This window comes from Aptenodytes patagonicus, chromosome 13 (assembly GCF_965638725.1).
Source record: "Aptenodytes patagonicus chromosome 13, bAptPat1.pri.cur, whole genome shotgun sequence".
Lineage (NCBI taxonomy): Eukaryota > Metazoa > Chordata > Aves > Sphenisciformes > Spheniscidae > Aptenodytes > Aptenodytes patagonicus.
In genome coordinates, this window is record NC_134961.1 from 8,174,677 (window position 1) to 8,191,514 (window position 16,838).

General features: G+C 61.9%; 1 protein-coding gene across 1 annotated transcript; it reads right to left on the reverse strand.

The window, feature by feature from the left end:
• Positions 1-5,136: 5,136 nt before the first annotated feature.
• FSCN1 (fascin actin-bundling protein 1) lies at positions 5,137-15,591 on the reverse strand. Its single transcript, XM_076351091.1, has 5 exons — positions 14,737-15,591; positions 7,180-7,336; positions 6,554-6,675; positions 6,097-6,264; positions 5,137-5,996 (listed from the first exon to the last, which is right to left on the reverse strand). The coding sequence occupies exons 1-5, from the start codon at positions 15,557-15,559 to the stop codon at positions 5,794-5,796; spliced, it is 1,473 nt and encodes a 490-aa protein (XP_076207206.1). The 5' UTR covers positions 15,560-15,591; the 3' UTR covers positions 5,137-5,793.
• Positions 15,592-16,838: the final 1,247 nt, after the last annotated feature.

Consider the following 16,838-nt stretch of genomic DNA (forward strand, 5'->3'; position numbering starts at 1 on the left):
AGCATCTCCTCGGGCGTGCAGCGAGCGGCGGGCGCGGGGCTGTCAGTGGGCTGCTCCTGGAGAGAGCCAGCCTCCGCCATGGCCCAGGACAGCGTCTGGGGACTGTTGTCCCCAAGAGAGTCTCCCAGAGGGGGCTTCCACGCTTTTTGGAGCTGAGATGGCGATTTCTCCCCTCTCGGGCATTGCCTACGGGTTGAATGTACCCTGCGGCGTGCTCTGCTCCAGCTCCTCGGCGCTGTGGTCTCTCCAGCGTTAATAACCAAGTGGTATTCCCTTGCTGCTATCATTTTCTTTTTTTTATTTTAATTTATTTCTGGAAGTAGTCTGGGGGCTGCGGGAGCTTATCGCTTGCTGCTCGGCTGGGTTTTAGCCAGGTTTAAATCCCAGCTTGCACTGAGTGATTCCTGCGGTAGCCAGGAGCAGGGTGTCCCGTTGGATTTGGGAAGGGCTGTGTTCACAGTGTTAGCGGGTGGCGAGAAGATGGACCCGGGTCAGAGGAAGCGCCAGTTGGCCTCCCTTTGCAGAAAGGGAATCCTGGGGTTTTAATAGCCGAGAGCTCGTGGGCTCAAGAGCCGGCTTGGATGAGCCCCCCAGGCTTTCCGAGGCGTGTGCCTTTCCGTGACGGGGTGGTCACGGTTGTCCTCCAGCGCCTGCCTGTGCAGCTGGGGGGGGGGTCAGGCAGTGGAGGTGGGTCGGGCAGCCAGGGCACAGCTCAGCTGCTGAACCGGTGGCCCAAACGACGAAGCAAACGTGGCGTGACCTCTTCCAGTGTCCCGCGGAGCTGCGTGGCTGGGAGCACTGGCAAAAATTACGGTCCGATCCCATCTTTTAGTGCATGTCTAGAGACGCGTGGGTGTAAAGAGCTAAGCCTTGGCGGAGGGAAGCGCAGAGATATGGAGCAAGAGGGATGGAGGAGCGTCAGGCAGAGGTGGCAAGGGGAGGGGAGGTTGGTGTCCGTGGTCCGTCCTCGTGGTTAGGATGTGAGCGTCTTCCGCTGCTGTGGCGCAATGGTCGAGGTCCTGGAGGAGCCCGGTAGAGGCAGGGGGAGAGAGGACCGCTGTCCCCGTGTCCCCTGCAAAACCACGGGCTTATTTGTGTCTGAGAAGAGAAATGGGTGCTTGCTCTGTGATGCGGGGGTGCACTGCGCCCAGCAGCCCCGAGCGATGGGCTTAGCCCTCCACCCGGCCCGGGGGTGATGCTGGGCTCCCGGCGCTGCTTCTCTCACCAAGGAAACACCCATTTCACCAAAAACTATTCTGCAGCCAAAACACGTGGCTGCTCCTCCCCTCTAACCCAAGAGACCTTGAGGTGTGGTGTCTGATGGCGCTTGGGTCTCTGTTGATGTATTTAAAAAAAAGCAAAAAACCAAAACAAACCCAAAAAACCCCCGAAACTTACTGCACGAGCACCGGAGCCATCCGTGATCCGGTCTCTAACTCCTGCATCCGTCTTCCCTCCCGCCTCGCAGTCCTTGAAACCATTTGTCCTCTGAAAGGCAACAGGGAGGTTGCCGTGCCCAGGCCGATCCCGTAACAGGTACTTCTTATGGTTAATTGCAGTGTCCCATTTTACTTGCCTTAAAGGTGGAGAGAGAAACTTAGTATTTGCACTTAGCAAAACATTATATTAAAAGAAAGAAACCCTGTAAAGATGTGCATGTTCTGCAACTTTGTATAACAATAGCTGAAAATAAATAGGTGGTTTATTAAAAAAAAAAAAAACAAAACAAAACAGAAACAAAAAATATTTTTCTTTACCTTCTGGTAGTAAACCATTCTAATATTCTGTGTGTAAAAAGTTCCTGTATTATATTGTAATTTGAATTTTTTGTAAATAAATTTGTGCACTCTGGCTTTTACCTCTGTGCTTTCATTACAGCCGAAACATTGTCCTTCCATCCCGACTGTGCCGGCATGACGCTGGGGCTAATGACAGGCGGCAGGGGCGAGCAGGCAGGACTGTTTTGCCGGATCTCAGCCTGCGCGGTTGAAAACTCTGCAAGTTGCAAGGCAAAACCCATTTGACCCTCCTGGAAAAGCTTAATACGTTCCACATGCTCCCAAGGAAAAACTGGACAGGATAGAAAATGGTTTCCAGTCGCTCCTTCAAATGGAAACCGGGATGCGTGCATCGTGGGCGGAAAGGCTGGGGGGGGCTTTCCCCCCTTGCGGGAGCGATGGTAAATACAGAATCCGCCCTTAAAAGCAAAAGGAAACGGGGGAGATGGGAAGGGCAAGGGTCCTCCCTGCCGCGGTGCAGCAGCTCCGGGAGCCCCTTTCCCCGGGCGGGGACCCCATGGCTGCGCCAGCAAACCTCCTCCCTGCCTCCTCCCCGGGCCGGGTGTCGTCACGGCCGGGTTTGCTCGTGCACACGTGGATGTCACTGGGGGGGCGAGGGCGAGCGCGTGGCAATCGGAGCTGCTCAGCGTTTCCTGCACAGCCTTAAATTCTCCCTGTTTATAGTGCGGAATGAACATCCTTCCTTCGTTCGGCCCTTGCTGCGGTGCTTAAACCCGTGTCTGAAGCTGAAGGTCCCTCCTGGCAATACCCGCCCCCAGCCCAGCCCCTCTTTCCCCAAATTTGCTTCTAGCAAACCAACTTTAGATTTTAAAAGCCAAACAGGAGCCTGTCGGTGACCTGCAGGTGCCAAGCCGGGCTGCAGGCGATGAAGGCCAGCGAAGGGGCTGGCTGCTCTCGGCCGGGGTGATGGAGTTGGCCCCCAGCCCCTCCATAAGCACGTGCTGCACCCCGTCTTCGTAGCCGAAGCTGAGCTTGGCCCCAGCATCAAATCTGGGTGGGTTGGTTGAGTTTTAGGGCTGGTTTTGGCTGTCTCGGGAGGGCTGGGGGACGCATCACAGCTCCTCCAGCCCGATGCTGTGTTTCGGCCTGGGCTGGTCTGCAGCGGATGGGCTTCCCCCCTCCTGCCTGGCCTTAGCTTTTTTTTTTTTAAAAAAAATCTTCCCCTTCTCCGTATCACTGAGCAGAAGAGGGGGCTTATTGCTGACCCCCCCATGCCATGCACCCGAAACCAGCACCCCCATCGTTCTCCCCTCCAGGCGGGCGCCTCTCCCTCGGGGCCCTTGTATGGGGGGAAATATCTGAGCCAAAGGGAGAAGCAGCAGTTCCTTCGCAGCGCTGCCAGGCTGAAGCGGGGGCACGGCTTCGCTCCCGGCTGCGAGGGCAGGAGAGCTGGTTTGCAGGAGGAAAGATGGTTTGCTGGTGCATCTCCCTGACCCCTGCGTAGCCCACCCATCCTCGGGGTTCCCCGTGGGCTCGGTGGCTTAGGACTGCTCTGAGCATCTCGAGAGGTGACCCAGTCTCCAGCCAGCTTTGGCTTTAAGCCTGCTCGGTGGAGATGAGCCCGTTGGTCACCATTCCCTTCCCACCACCTCATCTGAGCCCTCCAGAGCCAGCTCAATCTTCGTGAAGCAATTTGGCCCCCAAAGGCTCCACCACCCCAAATGCTCCATGCTCAGACTCGTGCCTCTCATTACAAGGCTGTTGCAGCCCCAGCCGCGGTCGCCCCGACAGACCACACGCCGCTGCTTGTATCCGAATGCAGGTTTTATTTTTTATTCATCTTTCTCCATTTGAAGCTATTTTTTTTTAAGTTATACAAATGGCACTTACAAAAAAAATAATAATTAAAAAAAAAAAAACCAAAAAAACGAACAAACCCAAAACTTAAATTTTTGGAGTGAGATGTTTTCAGAGAGTCATGACACCCGATAAGAGGAGACAGGAGAGATGTTGACCTAGTGTCACACAGAAGAAGCCGGAGCGGGAGTTACATGGTTCGAACTGCGACGGGGGACGGGGAGGAGGCGACACGGGGAGGGGGGTGAAGGCCAGCGAAAAGTGTGTGCCAAGTCACAGGGTCACTCAGGGCTTCATCAAGACACTTGGTCCTTCGAGGGGCATCGTGGTCCCTGGGCGGGTGGGCGCGCGGTGCCCGTGCGAGCGCAGGCAGTCCCTGGATGTGAGCGCAGAGCCGAGGTAGAGTCCCAGCCGGGATCCCCTGCGCCGGCGAGGGACCCCCGGCCCGGAGTTGTCCCCCGGCAGGAGACGGGTCGCTCGCTCTCCCAGCTGAGAGTTTAGCACCAAGCTCCTACGGAGGGTTACCCCTCCACATGGCTTTAAGGCTGACGAGCCCCTACCTTGCCTCCGGCAATAGGGACCAGCCCTGTTTTGGCACGGCAGCGATGCCGCGAGCACCCTTGGCGTGGGGTGGGGTGGGGGGGGACCAGCGCTCCCTCCCCAGCGGGGACCCGCGCGGGGAAAAGGCTCCTTGGTGTGTTTGCAGGGAGCAAATACCGGCCCCGGGAAGGCCCCAAAGGATAAAGTGCCTTTCAACACCCTAACGAACACGTCAGCATCACCCGTTACAAACAGCATTATACTCTAATGCAGACCTAGTACAGACAACAGCTGGTAACACAGTGCCATGGAGAGCATATATAAATAGAGACTAACAAAAATACTGTTTTGGTCTTTTTTTTTTTTCTTTTTTTTTTTTTTCTTTTTTTTTCCAGTAGGGTTGCGATGGCATGAGAGCCGAGCCCAGGTGCCCCGGGGGCAGCGGGACCGGGAGCCGCCCTCCTCGGGGGAGCCCGCAGGAACGGGCGCTTCCTAATTCAGCATTAGGTGTTCAGTGATTCGCTTCACTGTTCCAGTATTTTATGAGAAGAAGAAGAAAAAAAAAAAAAAAAAAAAAGGTACTGAGCAAATACCACTGTGCAAAGTTTGCTAAGGAACTTTTCTATTCTGTAAACCAAAATCTGCAGTTCATGCTTCCAGCCACCGCCCGGGGGAGGTTGCATCGGTCAGCCGGGCTCCTGCGGGGACCAAAGCCCACCGGCGCTGGAGGTGGGCTGGATGAAGCCCCCCACCCGGCACAGGCTTGCTCTGCGTCCCCCCCATGCCATCCCTTCCCAGGCACAGCAGCAGGACCAGCCTCGGGGCAGGCGCCTGCCAGGCTGGACCCACCATCGGGGGTCTACGATGCTCCTCCAGAGCCAGAAGCGCAAGGAGGGGCAGAGGGACACAAGGAGCGAGGGGCTCTGCGAGATGAAAGGCTGAGGCTTTCCAGACGGGATCACCCTAAAAAATTATTTCCAGGTGCATGAGGGGGGGTGGAGGGTGGTGGTGGGGGGGGGTCGGCTTGCTGGCCCTACCGCAGGGACACGTGCCGGCACACGCCAGCCCCGTCCCCAGGGATGCTGTGATATGTGAGGTCACCTCTTATGGCTCAGCTGGGGATGAATCCTGCCCCGAAAGCCAGGAGCAGAGAGACGCTGCCGGGAGGAGCCGGCTGAGCCCAGCGCTGTCGCTCTGCCCCTGGCTGGAGCGGGGCGGGATGGGATGGGTGCTCCAGGGGACGCTGGCAGCACAGACCGAGGCGGCGCCAGCGCTGATATGGCAGAAGCAAGCACAGAGGTGATCTTATTCCCTTTTTCAGTCGAGGAGAGGAGAATAAACTACCTAAGGTGACACTCGGGGCCGGGGGGGGGTGTATGGCAGTTTCCAAGCCCAGCAAACCCGGGGGGAGGGGGTGGGGGAGGGTGGATAGAGACAGACCCCTCTACAAAGCTATAGGCAGGCTGCCCCATCACTTTTCCAGTTCTTACAGAGATTTATGGAGACCCACCTCCCACATACCGCACCGACTCTACGGCGGGAGGGAAGGGCAAGCCGGTCTGAAAATCCTTTTACAGAGAGGAGAAACAAAACCCAAAAGAAACAAGGACGGAGGAGGGAAAAGAAAAGTTGGCAATGGGAGGTACGCTAAAGTGCATTAATATTCCCAGAGGGTGGAGGCGTCAATGGCGTCGGCAGATGCCTTGAGGACCCCGGCATGGTCACCCTTCAGGTATTTGCCATTGATTTTGATAGCCACTTTGTTATAGTCGCAGAACTCAAAAAAGAAGTCCACGGGGGCGTCGCTGCTGCTGGTGACGGACGACTCACTCCCCACCATCCAGTACTTCCCGGTGGCATCTGCAGGCAGAGGGAGAGGGGACAAGGTGGCCCCATGAGCCACCACAGGGACCCTAATGGCCATCATCCCCCCAGCCCGTACCCACCCCTGGGGACTCACCCTTAATGTTGTAGGCCCCGTCGTTGAACTCCAGCTGGAAGACGTCGTAGGAGGAGCGGTTGGAGTCCAGGGTGCCGGTCACCTTCCGGCACCCAATGAAGCCATGCTCGCCGCGGAGGACGATGATGGGCCTGTTGATCAGCTTCATCACGAAATGCTCCGTCTCACCTGCGCCGGAGGGGAGAGGGGCCGTGAGAGGGGGTGGGGGGTGGGGAGGGGGCACAGAGCCTGGACCCTGCGGCTGGCAGGCAGCAGTGAGGAGGGTGGGCTGTGCCCCCCACCCATTTCTCACCCACCCCATCTGTCCCTCCATCCCGCAGCACCTGACGTGGTGCAGCCATTAAGAAAAACTTACTGCCTGCATCCCTGAGCATCACTTGGAAGAGGAGTCTGGCTTGGGGAGGAATTGTCCATCCCCTGCCACCCCAGCACGGGGGTCCCTAAGGGGGTCCCTTACCCGCCGTCTCCATGGAGGCCGCCAGCTGCCCGTTCTTCTTTGCCGTCACGTACTTGCCGTTGGCAGCTTTCAGGGTGATGCGCTTGTCGCACCACTCAATGTCAAAATAGCAGCTCGCATTCCTGCGGGGGCAGAGAGGGCGGTCAGTGGGATGCGACGGATGGGGACCCTGCTGGTGCCACCCTGCCGGCTCGGAAAGGGCCACGGCTGGATCGGGAGACCCCGATTCGATCCATTTTTGCGGGATGAGCCACGTCGTGGTGGCCATCCCAACGGGAAGCGCTCGCCCGGCAGGCAGGAGGCAGGCAGGAGGCAGGCAGGCAGCCAAAATGCACTTCTGGGGTTTCCGCCCGTCTCTCAGCTAGCGTAGGGTTGAACTGCAGGGTAAAGCATTTCGACAGCCCCAGCCGGCCGGGAAGGATTACGTGGCCCAAGGGACTTCCCAAGCACCATGGGCGGCAAGCCTCAACCCGGCCCTGGCTCTCTGGGGAATTCACTGCCTTCGCTGGGAATCGTTTTGGGGCAAGTGCCTAGGCTGGAAAATCCCCCTTGGATTTCCCTGCGAGACGCAGAGGGGTCCCCAAAGCCCAGGCATGGCCCAGAGCCGCTGGGCACGGGGGACTCACTTTGTGGAGGCAGTGGACTGGATGCCCCCGTTGGAGGTGAGGGTCCAGTACTTCCCGGTGTAGGTCCTGAAGGCGCATTTCTTGGTGTCCTTGTTGATCTCCAGCTGGTAGGTCTCTTGGTCACCCTCCTCGTCTTGGTTGGCCGAGAGGTCCATCCCTGCGGGGCAGAGGCGGATGGAGTTGGGGGGTGCCGGTGGGGGGGACCCCAACCCACCTTCAGCAGGTCTGGGTGTGGGGGCAGCCCAGGAAACCCAACAGAGAGGGGCTCCTGCTCCCCTGGGTGAGCTTTGGTGACTTCTGAATCCCTCACACGCATCTCCCCTCCGGCATTTTGAGTTGAAATCCAGGTTTTCATTTGGGTGCTCAAGTGTTAAGGCCACAAACAAGGGCTGGACTGAGCTGAGGCAGCCATGAGCTTCAGCTCAGGACTCTCCGGCTCCATCACGATTAAGCACCAAGCAAAAACCAACTTAGATATTTCACACAGAAAAGGGCTGTAGTTTTTTCCCCGAAGGTGACAGCCAGGTTATTCAATCCATTAGCAGAGGCCGCCGCACCACCTATGAATCCCCAGCTCGTGGCATGTTTAGGGACTGTGGCACCGTTTTTCATCCGTAAATTGTCACAGCCCATTGGGGCGGCGAGGTCTGCAGAGAGAGGAGGCTCGGGAAGGCCCTGGGGCAGGCCAAACCTTTCCCTGGCTCCCAAAAAACCATTGGCACCAGCCTGTCCCCCAGCTCTGCCAGCCAGGATGACCCGTCCCTGCACCAAAGGGACCAGAGACAGCATTTGCCCCGGCAGCCTCGGAGGTGGATGCAGCCGGTCCTGGGGCCACGGGCCACAGTCCTGGGGCCACGGCCGCTCCCCCCGGCCACATGCACATCCACCCACAGGCACAGAGCCCAAGCAAACCTGCTTAGTCAGGGCTGGCGGGGCCAAATCCTCTCCAGAGCTCTCCTGCTTGGTGGATTTCTGCCTAAAAATACTTTTGGGATGCGAGTCACCAGCTGTAGCCTGGAGCCAAAGCAAAGCGGCCGAGCTGCCATTCCGGGTTTCGGAGAGGGAGCCGAGGCGCGGTGCTCAGCCCCGCTCCTCCCTGCCTACCTACAGCTGGGACGAGTGGAGACGGGCCCCAGTACCACCAGTGGGGCATGGGTCCGTAACCAGCGAGAGCAGCCCGGGGGGGGGGATGGCGATACGGACTGCAGTTTAGTGGAACCGGGTGAGTTTTTCAGAGCAGAAAGCACCCGCGTCCCTCCCCTGCTGCACGAACTTTCTGCCCAAATCTGCCTTTGCCTGGAGCCAAGAACATGCTCATGGGGCTGGCAATGTGTTCAGCCAAAGGGTGAACCTCCGCGGTGCATTGCCTCCCAGTTTCTCGGCTGCTGGGATTTCGAGTACTGCAATACATGGTCGCTGGGAGGGCTTCAAGGACTGCAGCCTTGGTGGCCCTTCTGCACTGGAAAGCCACCAGCAAGTCCTACCAGCTGCACCCAGCGGGTGCTGACCCACCTGGGGAGGGACCATCTATCTCTCCACGCCAGCTTATGGGCCTTGGAAATGGAGGTGTCTTCCCCCAGATCCCACAGTTGGGGCCGACACAGCTACCTGGCGGCTTCCCATCACCCCATCTGCATCTCCAACCAGGCATCCGCATCCAGTGGCCCCCGGGGAGCGGCCTCTGCTTTGCATATCGGTCTCCCACCTTTCCCAAAGGGATTAGGTTTTGAAGGCTTAGCTTTGTTGGCTGTAATCTCATCTCATCTCCCACGCCCAAACTGTCCTATGACTGCCACACCGCTGCCCGTTCACAGCATCCCTGCTCCCGCCAGGCATCCTCCAGCACCTTCTGCAGCTCCTGATGGACACGCGGCCACCCCGGTGCCTTGCTCCCCGGGGTATTTGGGGCAGCGCGGGGGGCGGAGGGATGCTGCACAGCCACCAACCCCAGCCCCACTGGCCAAGTCCTCAGCTCATGTGGTTGCCCAACTCTCACCGCCTCCCAGGGCTGCCGGGGGCCGAGCCAGCACTCGGAGGAAACATTTGGTTTTGATTTTGCACCCCCGCTGGGAAAGCAGCACTGCGACAGGCTGCTCCAGCCCCTCTCAAGAGCCGTAGGACCGCCCGCTCGCCGGAGCAGAGCCGGAGAGGGGGGAGAGGGGCTCTGCGGGGGTTCACAGAGAGGGATTGGGCTGCAAGAGGGGATGCGGGGGGACACAGCCCGCCATCCAAGCCCGCCTGCACCCCCAAGCCTGCTAGAGCTGCTGCTGTGGTTTGCGTGGGGGGGAAGCGGGCAGAGGCATTTCCTCCTCACCACGCTTTTAGGTGAAGAGGTCCCTGACCTGCAGGCACCACGCAAGCGATGGGGCGACCCTGGGGAGATGCTTTGTGCCACAGAGCAGGATTGGATGGGCTGGAGATGGGACAGCGAGTGCCGGGAGCCTCCCAACACCATCCCTTCTCCCCCAGAGACCCCCACTACAGAGCACAGCGAACCCCACCAGCCTCCCCCCTGCCCCGCCGCCACGCAATTGCCCACGCTCCCGCCATTGTGCAGAGGTTTGGCTTTCCCCGGTGCCTCGCAGGGCCGGGAGGCAGGAGGGTCTCCCACCGCCCCCTTCCCCGAAAGCGGCGCTGGGTTGGATTACACCGACTCAGCAGAAAGGAATGCAATTACAGCTGGGGCAGAAGGAGGCTTCAAAGGGCTGTAACTGAGCTGGAGCAGGAGGTTTGGGGGGTCAGAGGCGGTAGGACCATGGCAGGTCCAAGAAAGATGTCCCCGTGTCCCCGTGGCAGAGGACAGAGGCTGTCCCTCTAGCCACCCCCCGCCACCACCCCTGCTTTTTGCAGCCCAGGGTGGTTGCAGGGAGCTGGTGTCTCCCGCAGCGCCCGGCCGAGCCGCTGCCGCTCCAATCACGCTTTAATTACCGCTCTTGGTAAATTTACAGTCTGGAGCCGGCACGACTCTGCCTGACCTTGACAAAGCTGCTAATTACAGCTGGAGGCAGGAGGGGGGCAAGCACGCCGCAGCAGGGTGGCGCTTCGGGAGGGGCGAGAGCGGAGGCACGCCTGTGCCCTCAAAAATTCCCCGTGTGGGATGGCCTCCGGCTCTGTCTGCAGCACAGGTTTGCTACGGGGGTCTTGGGGAGGATGGAGGTGGGAGCCGGGGTGGGGCTGAGGAGTGTGTCCCCCCAGGGCTTCCTAACACCGAGCCCCCTCCAAACAAAGCCCCTGGGCTGGAGGTCCCCGGAGAGGAGAGCTGGGGAAGGGCGACGGGGAGGAGAGCCAGCACTGGGGCAGGAAAGGGCTTCCCAAGCCCTCAGCTGCTGAGGTTTCCAGCCGCTGCCAACCCCGCGGGTCTGCAGGATCGGATGCCCCAGCCCTCGCTGCTCTCCAGCCCAGGACGGCGGATGCACACGGAGGCCCGTGGCCATCGCAGAGCATGCACGTGCCTTCCCGCACCTCCCAAAGAGACAAGCTTCTCCATCTAAAGGAGCAGCAGTTTGCTGTGGCAGTGCCAATCTCCATGCTGTGAGGGGTTGCAGACCCAGCACGGGGGGGCATTTACAGCATGCAAAAGACTTTCCCTCTATATTAAGTTTGTTCATGCAGAGGGTGTCCTACGAGCCGTCCTGGGATGCTGGTGAGACCCAGTGGGATGTGCTCCATGGAGAGGAGGCCAAGAGCCTGGAGGACCATGGCCAACCGGTGGGACAAGCCAGCTGGAGCAGCCCCCATGCCCGAACCCACGGGGGGGCAGACCCATACATCAGGAGTTGCCTGCGCACGGGCTCTGCTCGCTGCCTTTCTACGGCTGGGAGCTGGCAGGGCCCGCAGGCAGCTGCCAGCCCTGCCCAGCACCGGGAGCAGACAGGAGGCTGCACCTTTCCCATCCTCCAACTCCCCAGAGGCCAAGAGGCTCCCTTCCAAAAACCCCACGGTTATGCCTGAAAAAAAAACCCAAGCCCACCTCCCTCCGAGGGAGCGCCGGCAGCACCCCACAAAGCCCCCAAGCCCTTGTGGGCGGCAGGTCAGGATTTCGGGTCCTCGTGCCCCAGCAGCTGGGGTGGCTGCGCCCAGCTCTGCCTGCGCAGGTCGGGTCCGGTCTCCCTGCAGGGCTCTGGCACCCTCCACCCCACGCTGCAGCCACGTACGTGCCCCGAGACTTGTCTTGTCCCCTCCCGGCTCTTCGGACGGGCTTATGTTGCACCCGTACATAAATCCAAGCATGTTTTTGTCTAAAAGCAAAGCCTGGAGCACCCAGGGCCCATGCAGCTCCTCTGCTGGGGGTGCAGCTCTGCAAGGGGGTCACGGGTGGGGGTGAAACACAGATTTCCCGGAAAATCCACCCCTCCTTCCCTATGGATTTCCTGTGGCTCTGTGGTATCGCCAAGTGCCAACAGGCCATTTGGCACCTCCAGATGAAAACCTGTGGCCAAGCCCAAGTACCCCCAGCCGTGCCCCTGGCCCCGGAGCTGCATCTCCCCACCTCGCTGCGGCACTGAGATGAACCGGGGGGGTGGGGGGGGTGGGGTGGGGGTGGGGGGGTGAACTGGCTGCAGCTGCAGCCGGCACCGACCTGCCCCGTGCTGGGAGGGCTCCTGGCCCCAGAGCAGAGCTCCCCATCGCCAAGCTGGCGTGCCCAGGCGCACTCCCGTCACCACACTGCTCGCTCAGCCCCCTCCCCGGACCCCCATTTCCCAAAATGCCTTGCTCCCAAGTTGGCCCATCCTCTCCCCCCATCATGGTGGGGGAGGCAGGCGGCACATCTCTGCCAGGCGGGGGGGCTGGCAGGGGCCCAGCGGAGCGGGGAGGACGCCAGCGCTCTGCCCCCAGGGACCCTCGCGCCCACAAAGGGCCCTTTGTTGCTGCAGCCGGGGCTAGAAAGGAGCCATTGAGCCGGGGAGGAGGCTGCTTTCTGCTGGCAGCACCCCAGCTCGGCTCTGTTTGAAGGTGCAATGGGGAGATGGGGGGTCTCACAGAGCCCGGGGCTCCCCAGGGATCCTGTCCTTCTGCGGCTGGAGGCAGAGGAGAGGTGCCAGGGCCACCCCCAGCGCTGGTGCAGAGGCAGGGCTGGCACCCACCTCATGCCCCTCCCCGGGATTGCTGGCGTCGTGGTCCCCAGTGCCCTGCATGCAGGGGATGGCAGCGCCGGCCATCCCGGGGACAGGGAGGAGGCTCCAAGCCAGGAGCTGACTCGGCACTTGTGGGACAGCGCTGTCCCAAGGCTGAACCGGCTCCAGCTCCCAGCCAGGGGAGCCACAAAAGCTCCGTGGCCCCATCCCCGCTCCTCCCATGGGGCAAGGGGGGGGACAGCCACTGCCATCCCTGCTCCCTCCCTGACTCCACATGGGGAACGAGCCGCCTTTTCCCAAGAGCCTGCGCCGAGCTGCAGCCGCTCCCTGCCCACATCCCCCATCCCCGGCGGCCTCCGGCACATCTGCCAGCAGCGCGGCGCTTATCAGCTTGGTGGGGGGGAAAGAGCTGTCTGCAACCGCTTCCTCCGACGGCTGTTTTTCGGCTGCCTTCTCGGTAACCTTGGGACAAGGCGCTTTCCCAACAGGAGAAGGGAGGGCGAGCCCCAGAGAGCAGCAGCTCCCAGCCTCTCACTGCTGCCGGGCAGGATAAAGCGGGTGGAAACGGCTTCTCCGGCCAAAACGGACTTAAGCGAGGATGTGCAGCCCCAGCACACAGCTCCCCGCTGTGTTTTGCTTGGAAAAGGGCCGGGCACAGCCCAGAGACCCCTGTTGCTGGGGAGATTTGTGCCCCCCCTCCTTCCCACCCACCCCCCATCCATTCCAAATCACACAAAGCCGGCGGGTCCTCCAGCAGCACTCCCAGCCGCGCCACGGGGTCCCCCGCCACCGTCCCATCTCACTGCGCAGCATCTCACCCCAGCCTGCACCATCTCCCCCCAACATCTGGTTTTCCCATCTCCGGTGACAAAGGGCTGCAGCAGCCCTTCCCCCACGGTGCTGCGGCAGCCTCCCGCCATCCCCATCCTCCTCCCCAGACGCCTGCGCCTGGGCAAATAGTCCCCACTGCCCATCTTTACAGGCTTTTCTTTTTTTTAAGGGGCTGCTTTGCAGCACAGGATTTGCTCTCGGAAAGGAGAAAGGCAGTGAGCTCCCTGCAAGGAGCTGCCCAGGCACAGACGAGGGTTAAGCTGCAACCTCGAAATATTATATATACACACAAAAAAAATTCCCCGCTGCTTGTTGCTCCAGGCTTTGCTGCAGCGAGACATGCTCACACCCATCCCGCGCCCGGCGTGCACCGGCCTGACTTGGCACGCCAGTGATGTGCCCCGGGGCTCCCACACCAGCCCGGCCACGGCAGGCAGCCGTGCACCTCCAGCATCACCCTGCCCGCAGAGCGGGGACCCCAGTCCTCCAGCAAGCACCCCTCAAGCTGGGGGGGGGGACGACAGGATGCAAACTGGGTGCTCGAAGGCAGGCGGGCGGCCATGTGCCCGGGGAGCTGCGCCGTGTGGCCACGGCGCTCGAAGCAGGCGGCGCGGTGGCCTCTCCGGCAAGCGGAGGGGATGGGTGCGGGCAGTGCAGTGGGTGCGGAGGAACGTCGGCCTTTGTGCGGGTGGATGTAGGTCACGGCTCGACGCGGGCATTTTGGCAAAGCCATTTATGTAACGCTGCCAAGGCTGGGGGGGGGTGGGCGGCACCCAGCCCCCCACCCACCGGGGAATGCAGCCCCATGGGGGGGAACTACAGCCCCATGGAGGAACCGCAGGCTCCCAGGGCCCCGCTCTGCAGGGCGCATGGCTCAGCGATGCTCGGGGAAGGAGGGGAAGGGGGAGTTTGGTGGAGGCTTTGTTGGGTGAACAATGAGCTCTGCAGGTAGGAAGGCGACGGCTGGCAGCCCTGCCTCCTTCACGGCAAGGAAAGACCCCATCCACCCTCCCACAGCCCCCCCCCCCCCCTCCCCGTCCATCCCTGCACCCCAGGGCAGGCCCCTCACCAACCCTCCCCCACCCAGGGCGCCCTGCGGAGGCGATGCTGCAGGGATGGGGGTGCTGGAGGTATGGGGGCCCCCAGGCAGGCGATGCTGGAGGGATGCAGGAGGGGGAAGGGAGAGGGATGTGGGAGGGGTGCGGGGGGATGATGATGGAGGGATTGGGGGAGGGACTGCGGGCAGCCATGCTGGAGGGGTGCAGGGGGAAGCCCCTGGAGGGGTGTAGGGACATGTGTGAGAAGGGGTTCAAGCAGGGGGGAGAGACCCTAAAGAGGCGATGGCAGAGGGATGCAGGGGGGCACCCTGTGGGGTTGCTGCTGCAGGAAGGCAGGGGATGCTGGAGGGACGGAGGGGGCTGCCAGGGGGGCAGTGCTGCAGGGGGGGCCACTCCGAGGTGGCGATTCTGGGGTGATGCAGGGGATGCGGAGGAGGTGATGCCCGAGGGATGCAGGGGGGCAGCTGGGGGTGGGCGATGCCCGAGGGCTGATGATGCCGGAGGGATGCAGGGGCGCACCCCGGGGGCGGCGACACCCCAGGGACTTAGGGGCGGCCGAGGTTGTTCCCCCCCCCTCCCCGATCCCCTCGTACCTTGCCGGGTGGAGACATTCCTGTCGTTGCCGGCTCGGAGCACGACCTGCGGGCAGCTCTGCTCGAGGGCGAAGAGCTCATCCTTGCCCACCTTGGCGCTCTTGCCCGCCTTGAGGGTGCCGCTGGGTCCCGAGGGGGCGAGGTAGCGACCCTCCCCGTCGCGGAAGGCCACCTTCCCGCAGCGAAACTCGAGGGTGAAGGCGGTGCCGGGCTCGGCGGCGGGGACCAGGCGGCCGTCGCAGCGCAGCAGGCGGTGGTCGCAGCTCTGCAGGCTGTAACGCTGCTCCACGAAGAGAAGGGTGATGAGGGCGTCCACGCCCCACGGCACGTCGCGGTCCACGGCCAGTTCGTCGCGGCGAGGTCCCAGGTGGGCGTAGCGCTTGCGGGCCAGGCTGTAGAGGTTGGCCTGGGGATGCATGGCCAGGTGGACGCTCCATTTCTCGGTGGCCGAGACGGCAGGGGCGAAGCAGGAGAGACGGTCCTCGGTGCCGCCGAAGAAGCGGCGGTGGGGCTCGGACTGCAGCGACCAGCGCCCGTCGCCGTGAGCCACCACCAAGAAGCGACAGTCGGGACCCGGCTCTTCGCTGTCGCAGCTCACCCGGCCGTCCTTGTCGGCTGCCAGGTACCGGCCCAGGTGGCTTTTGAGCAGCACGGCGCTGGAGTCCTCCCCGTCCTGCTCCAGCGTCCAGATCTGCTTCTTCTTCATGCTGGCGGCCGAGGCGTTCACCTTGAAGCCGAAAGCCTCCGCCGTCAGGTACTTGTTGCTGCAGTTGATGAGCCCGAACTGGATCTGCACCGGCTCCGCCGTCCCGTTCGCCGTCATCCTGCCGCCGCTGCTGCTCCCGCCGCCACCGACCGCCGCCGACGCCGCGCCCGCCCCGACGCCGCCTTTATAACGCCGCCGCCGCGGCGCCGCCCCCCCCCCCCCCCCCCCCGCCCGCCGGGGCCGCCCCCCGCCGCGACCCCCGCCCGCCCCCTCCCTCCCTCCCCGTCGGCTCTCCGGCCGCTCCGACCTCCGCCGCTGCACCCCCGACGCCCCCCGCATCGCCGCAGAGCCCCGCGGCGTGGCAGGACCCCTCCTGGCGTAGCAAGAGCCCCCTTGAATTGCAGGACCACACACACCCCCCACATCCCCCCACCCCCCAATTGCGAGAGTCCACTGCGTTGCAAAGCCCTTCCCTGCATTACAAAAGCCCCCTTGAATTGCAGGACCCCCACATGTTGCAAGACCCCCAGTGCATGGCAAGACCCCTCCCTGCTTTGCAGGAGCCTCCTTGAATTGCAGGACCCACACACACATTGCAAGTCCCCACTGTATGGCAAGAGCTCCCTTGAATTGCAGCCCACCCCCCCTCCCCCCCCCGCCACTGCAAGTCCTTACTGCATTGCAAGAGCCCCCTTGAATTGCAGGCCCCCCTCTCCCCCCCCCCCCCCCCCCGCCATTGCAAGTCCTTACTGCATTGCAAGAGCCCCATTGAATTGCAGGACACCCCACCACCACCACATTGCGAGACCCCACCACATGGCAAGACCCCTCCCTGCATTGCAGGAGCCTCCTTGAATTGCGGCCCCCCCCCCCCCCAACTCAAGTCCCCACTGCATGGCAAGACCCCTTCTGGCATAGCAAGAGACTCCTTGAAATGCAGGACCCCCCCCAGTCGTTGCAAGACCCCTTGGCATGGCAAGACCCTTCCCTGCATTGCAACAGCCCTCTTGAATTGCAGGAAACCCCCTCCATTGCAAGAACACCCCCTGCGTAGCAAGACCCACACCCACATTGCAACACCCCCTATGCATTGCAGGATCCCCCCACATTATAAGACCACCCCCTGCATTGCGAGACACCCCTTTGAATTGACAGTCCCCCTCCTGCACTGCAAGAATCCCCTCTGCATTGCAAGATCCCATTGCAAGACTCCTCCTACATTGCTGGACCCACCATGCACCCCTCTGCCCCTCCCGGGCCGTCGGCCATGCTGCAGGGCTTGCAGGACAGAAGGGGAGAAGGGTGAAAGATGCCATGGCCCCCCGCCACCTCTGAGCCATCCCAGTGCCCTGTGCCAGGCACCAGCAAGGCTGGAGCATCTGCGCCCTGGGGAATC

Coding starts and splice junctions, on each gene's coding strand:
- FSCN1 (XM_076351091.1), bottom strand. CDS start 15,559: ATGACGGCGAACGGGACGGCGGAGCCGGTGCAGATCCAGTTCGGGCTC. Junction 7,337..14,736: donor GAATGTCTCCACCCGGCAAG/GTACGAGGGGAT, acceptor TCTGCCCCGCAG/GGATGGACCTCTCGGCCAAC. Junction 6,265..6,553: donor GGCCTCCATGGAGACGGCGG/GTAAGGGACCCC, acceptor CCTCCGGCGCAG/GTGAGACGGAGCATTTCGTG.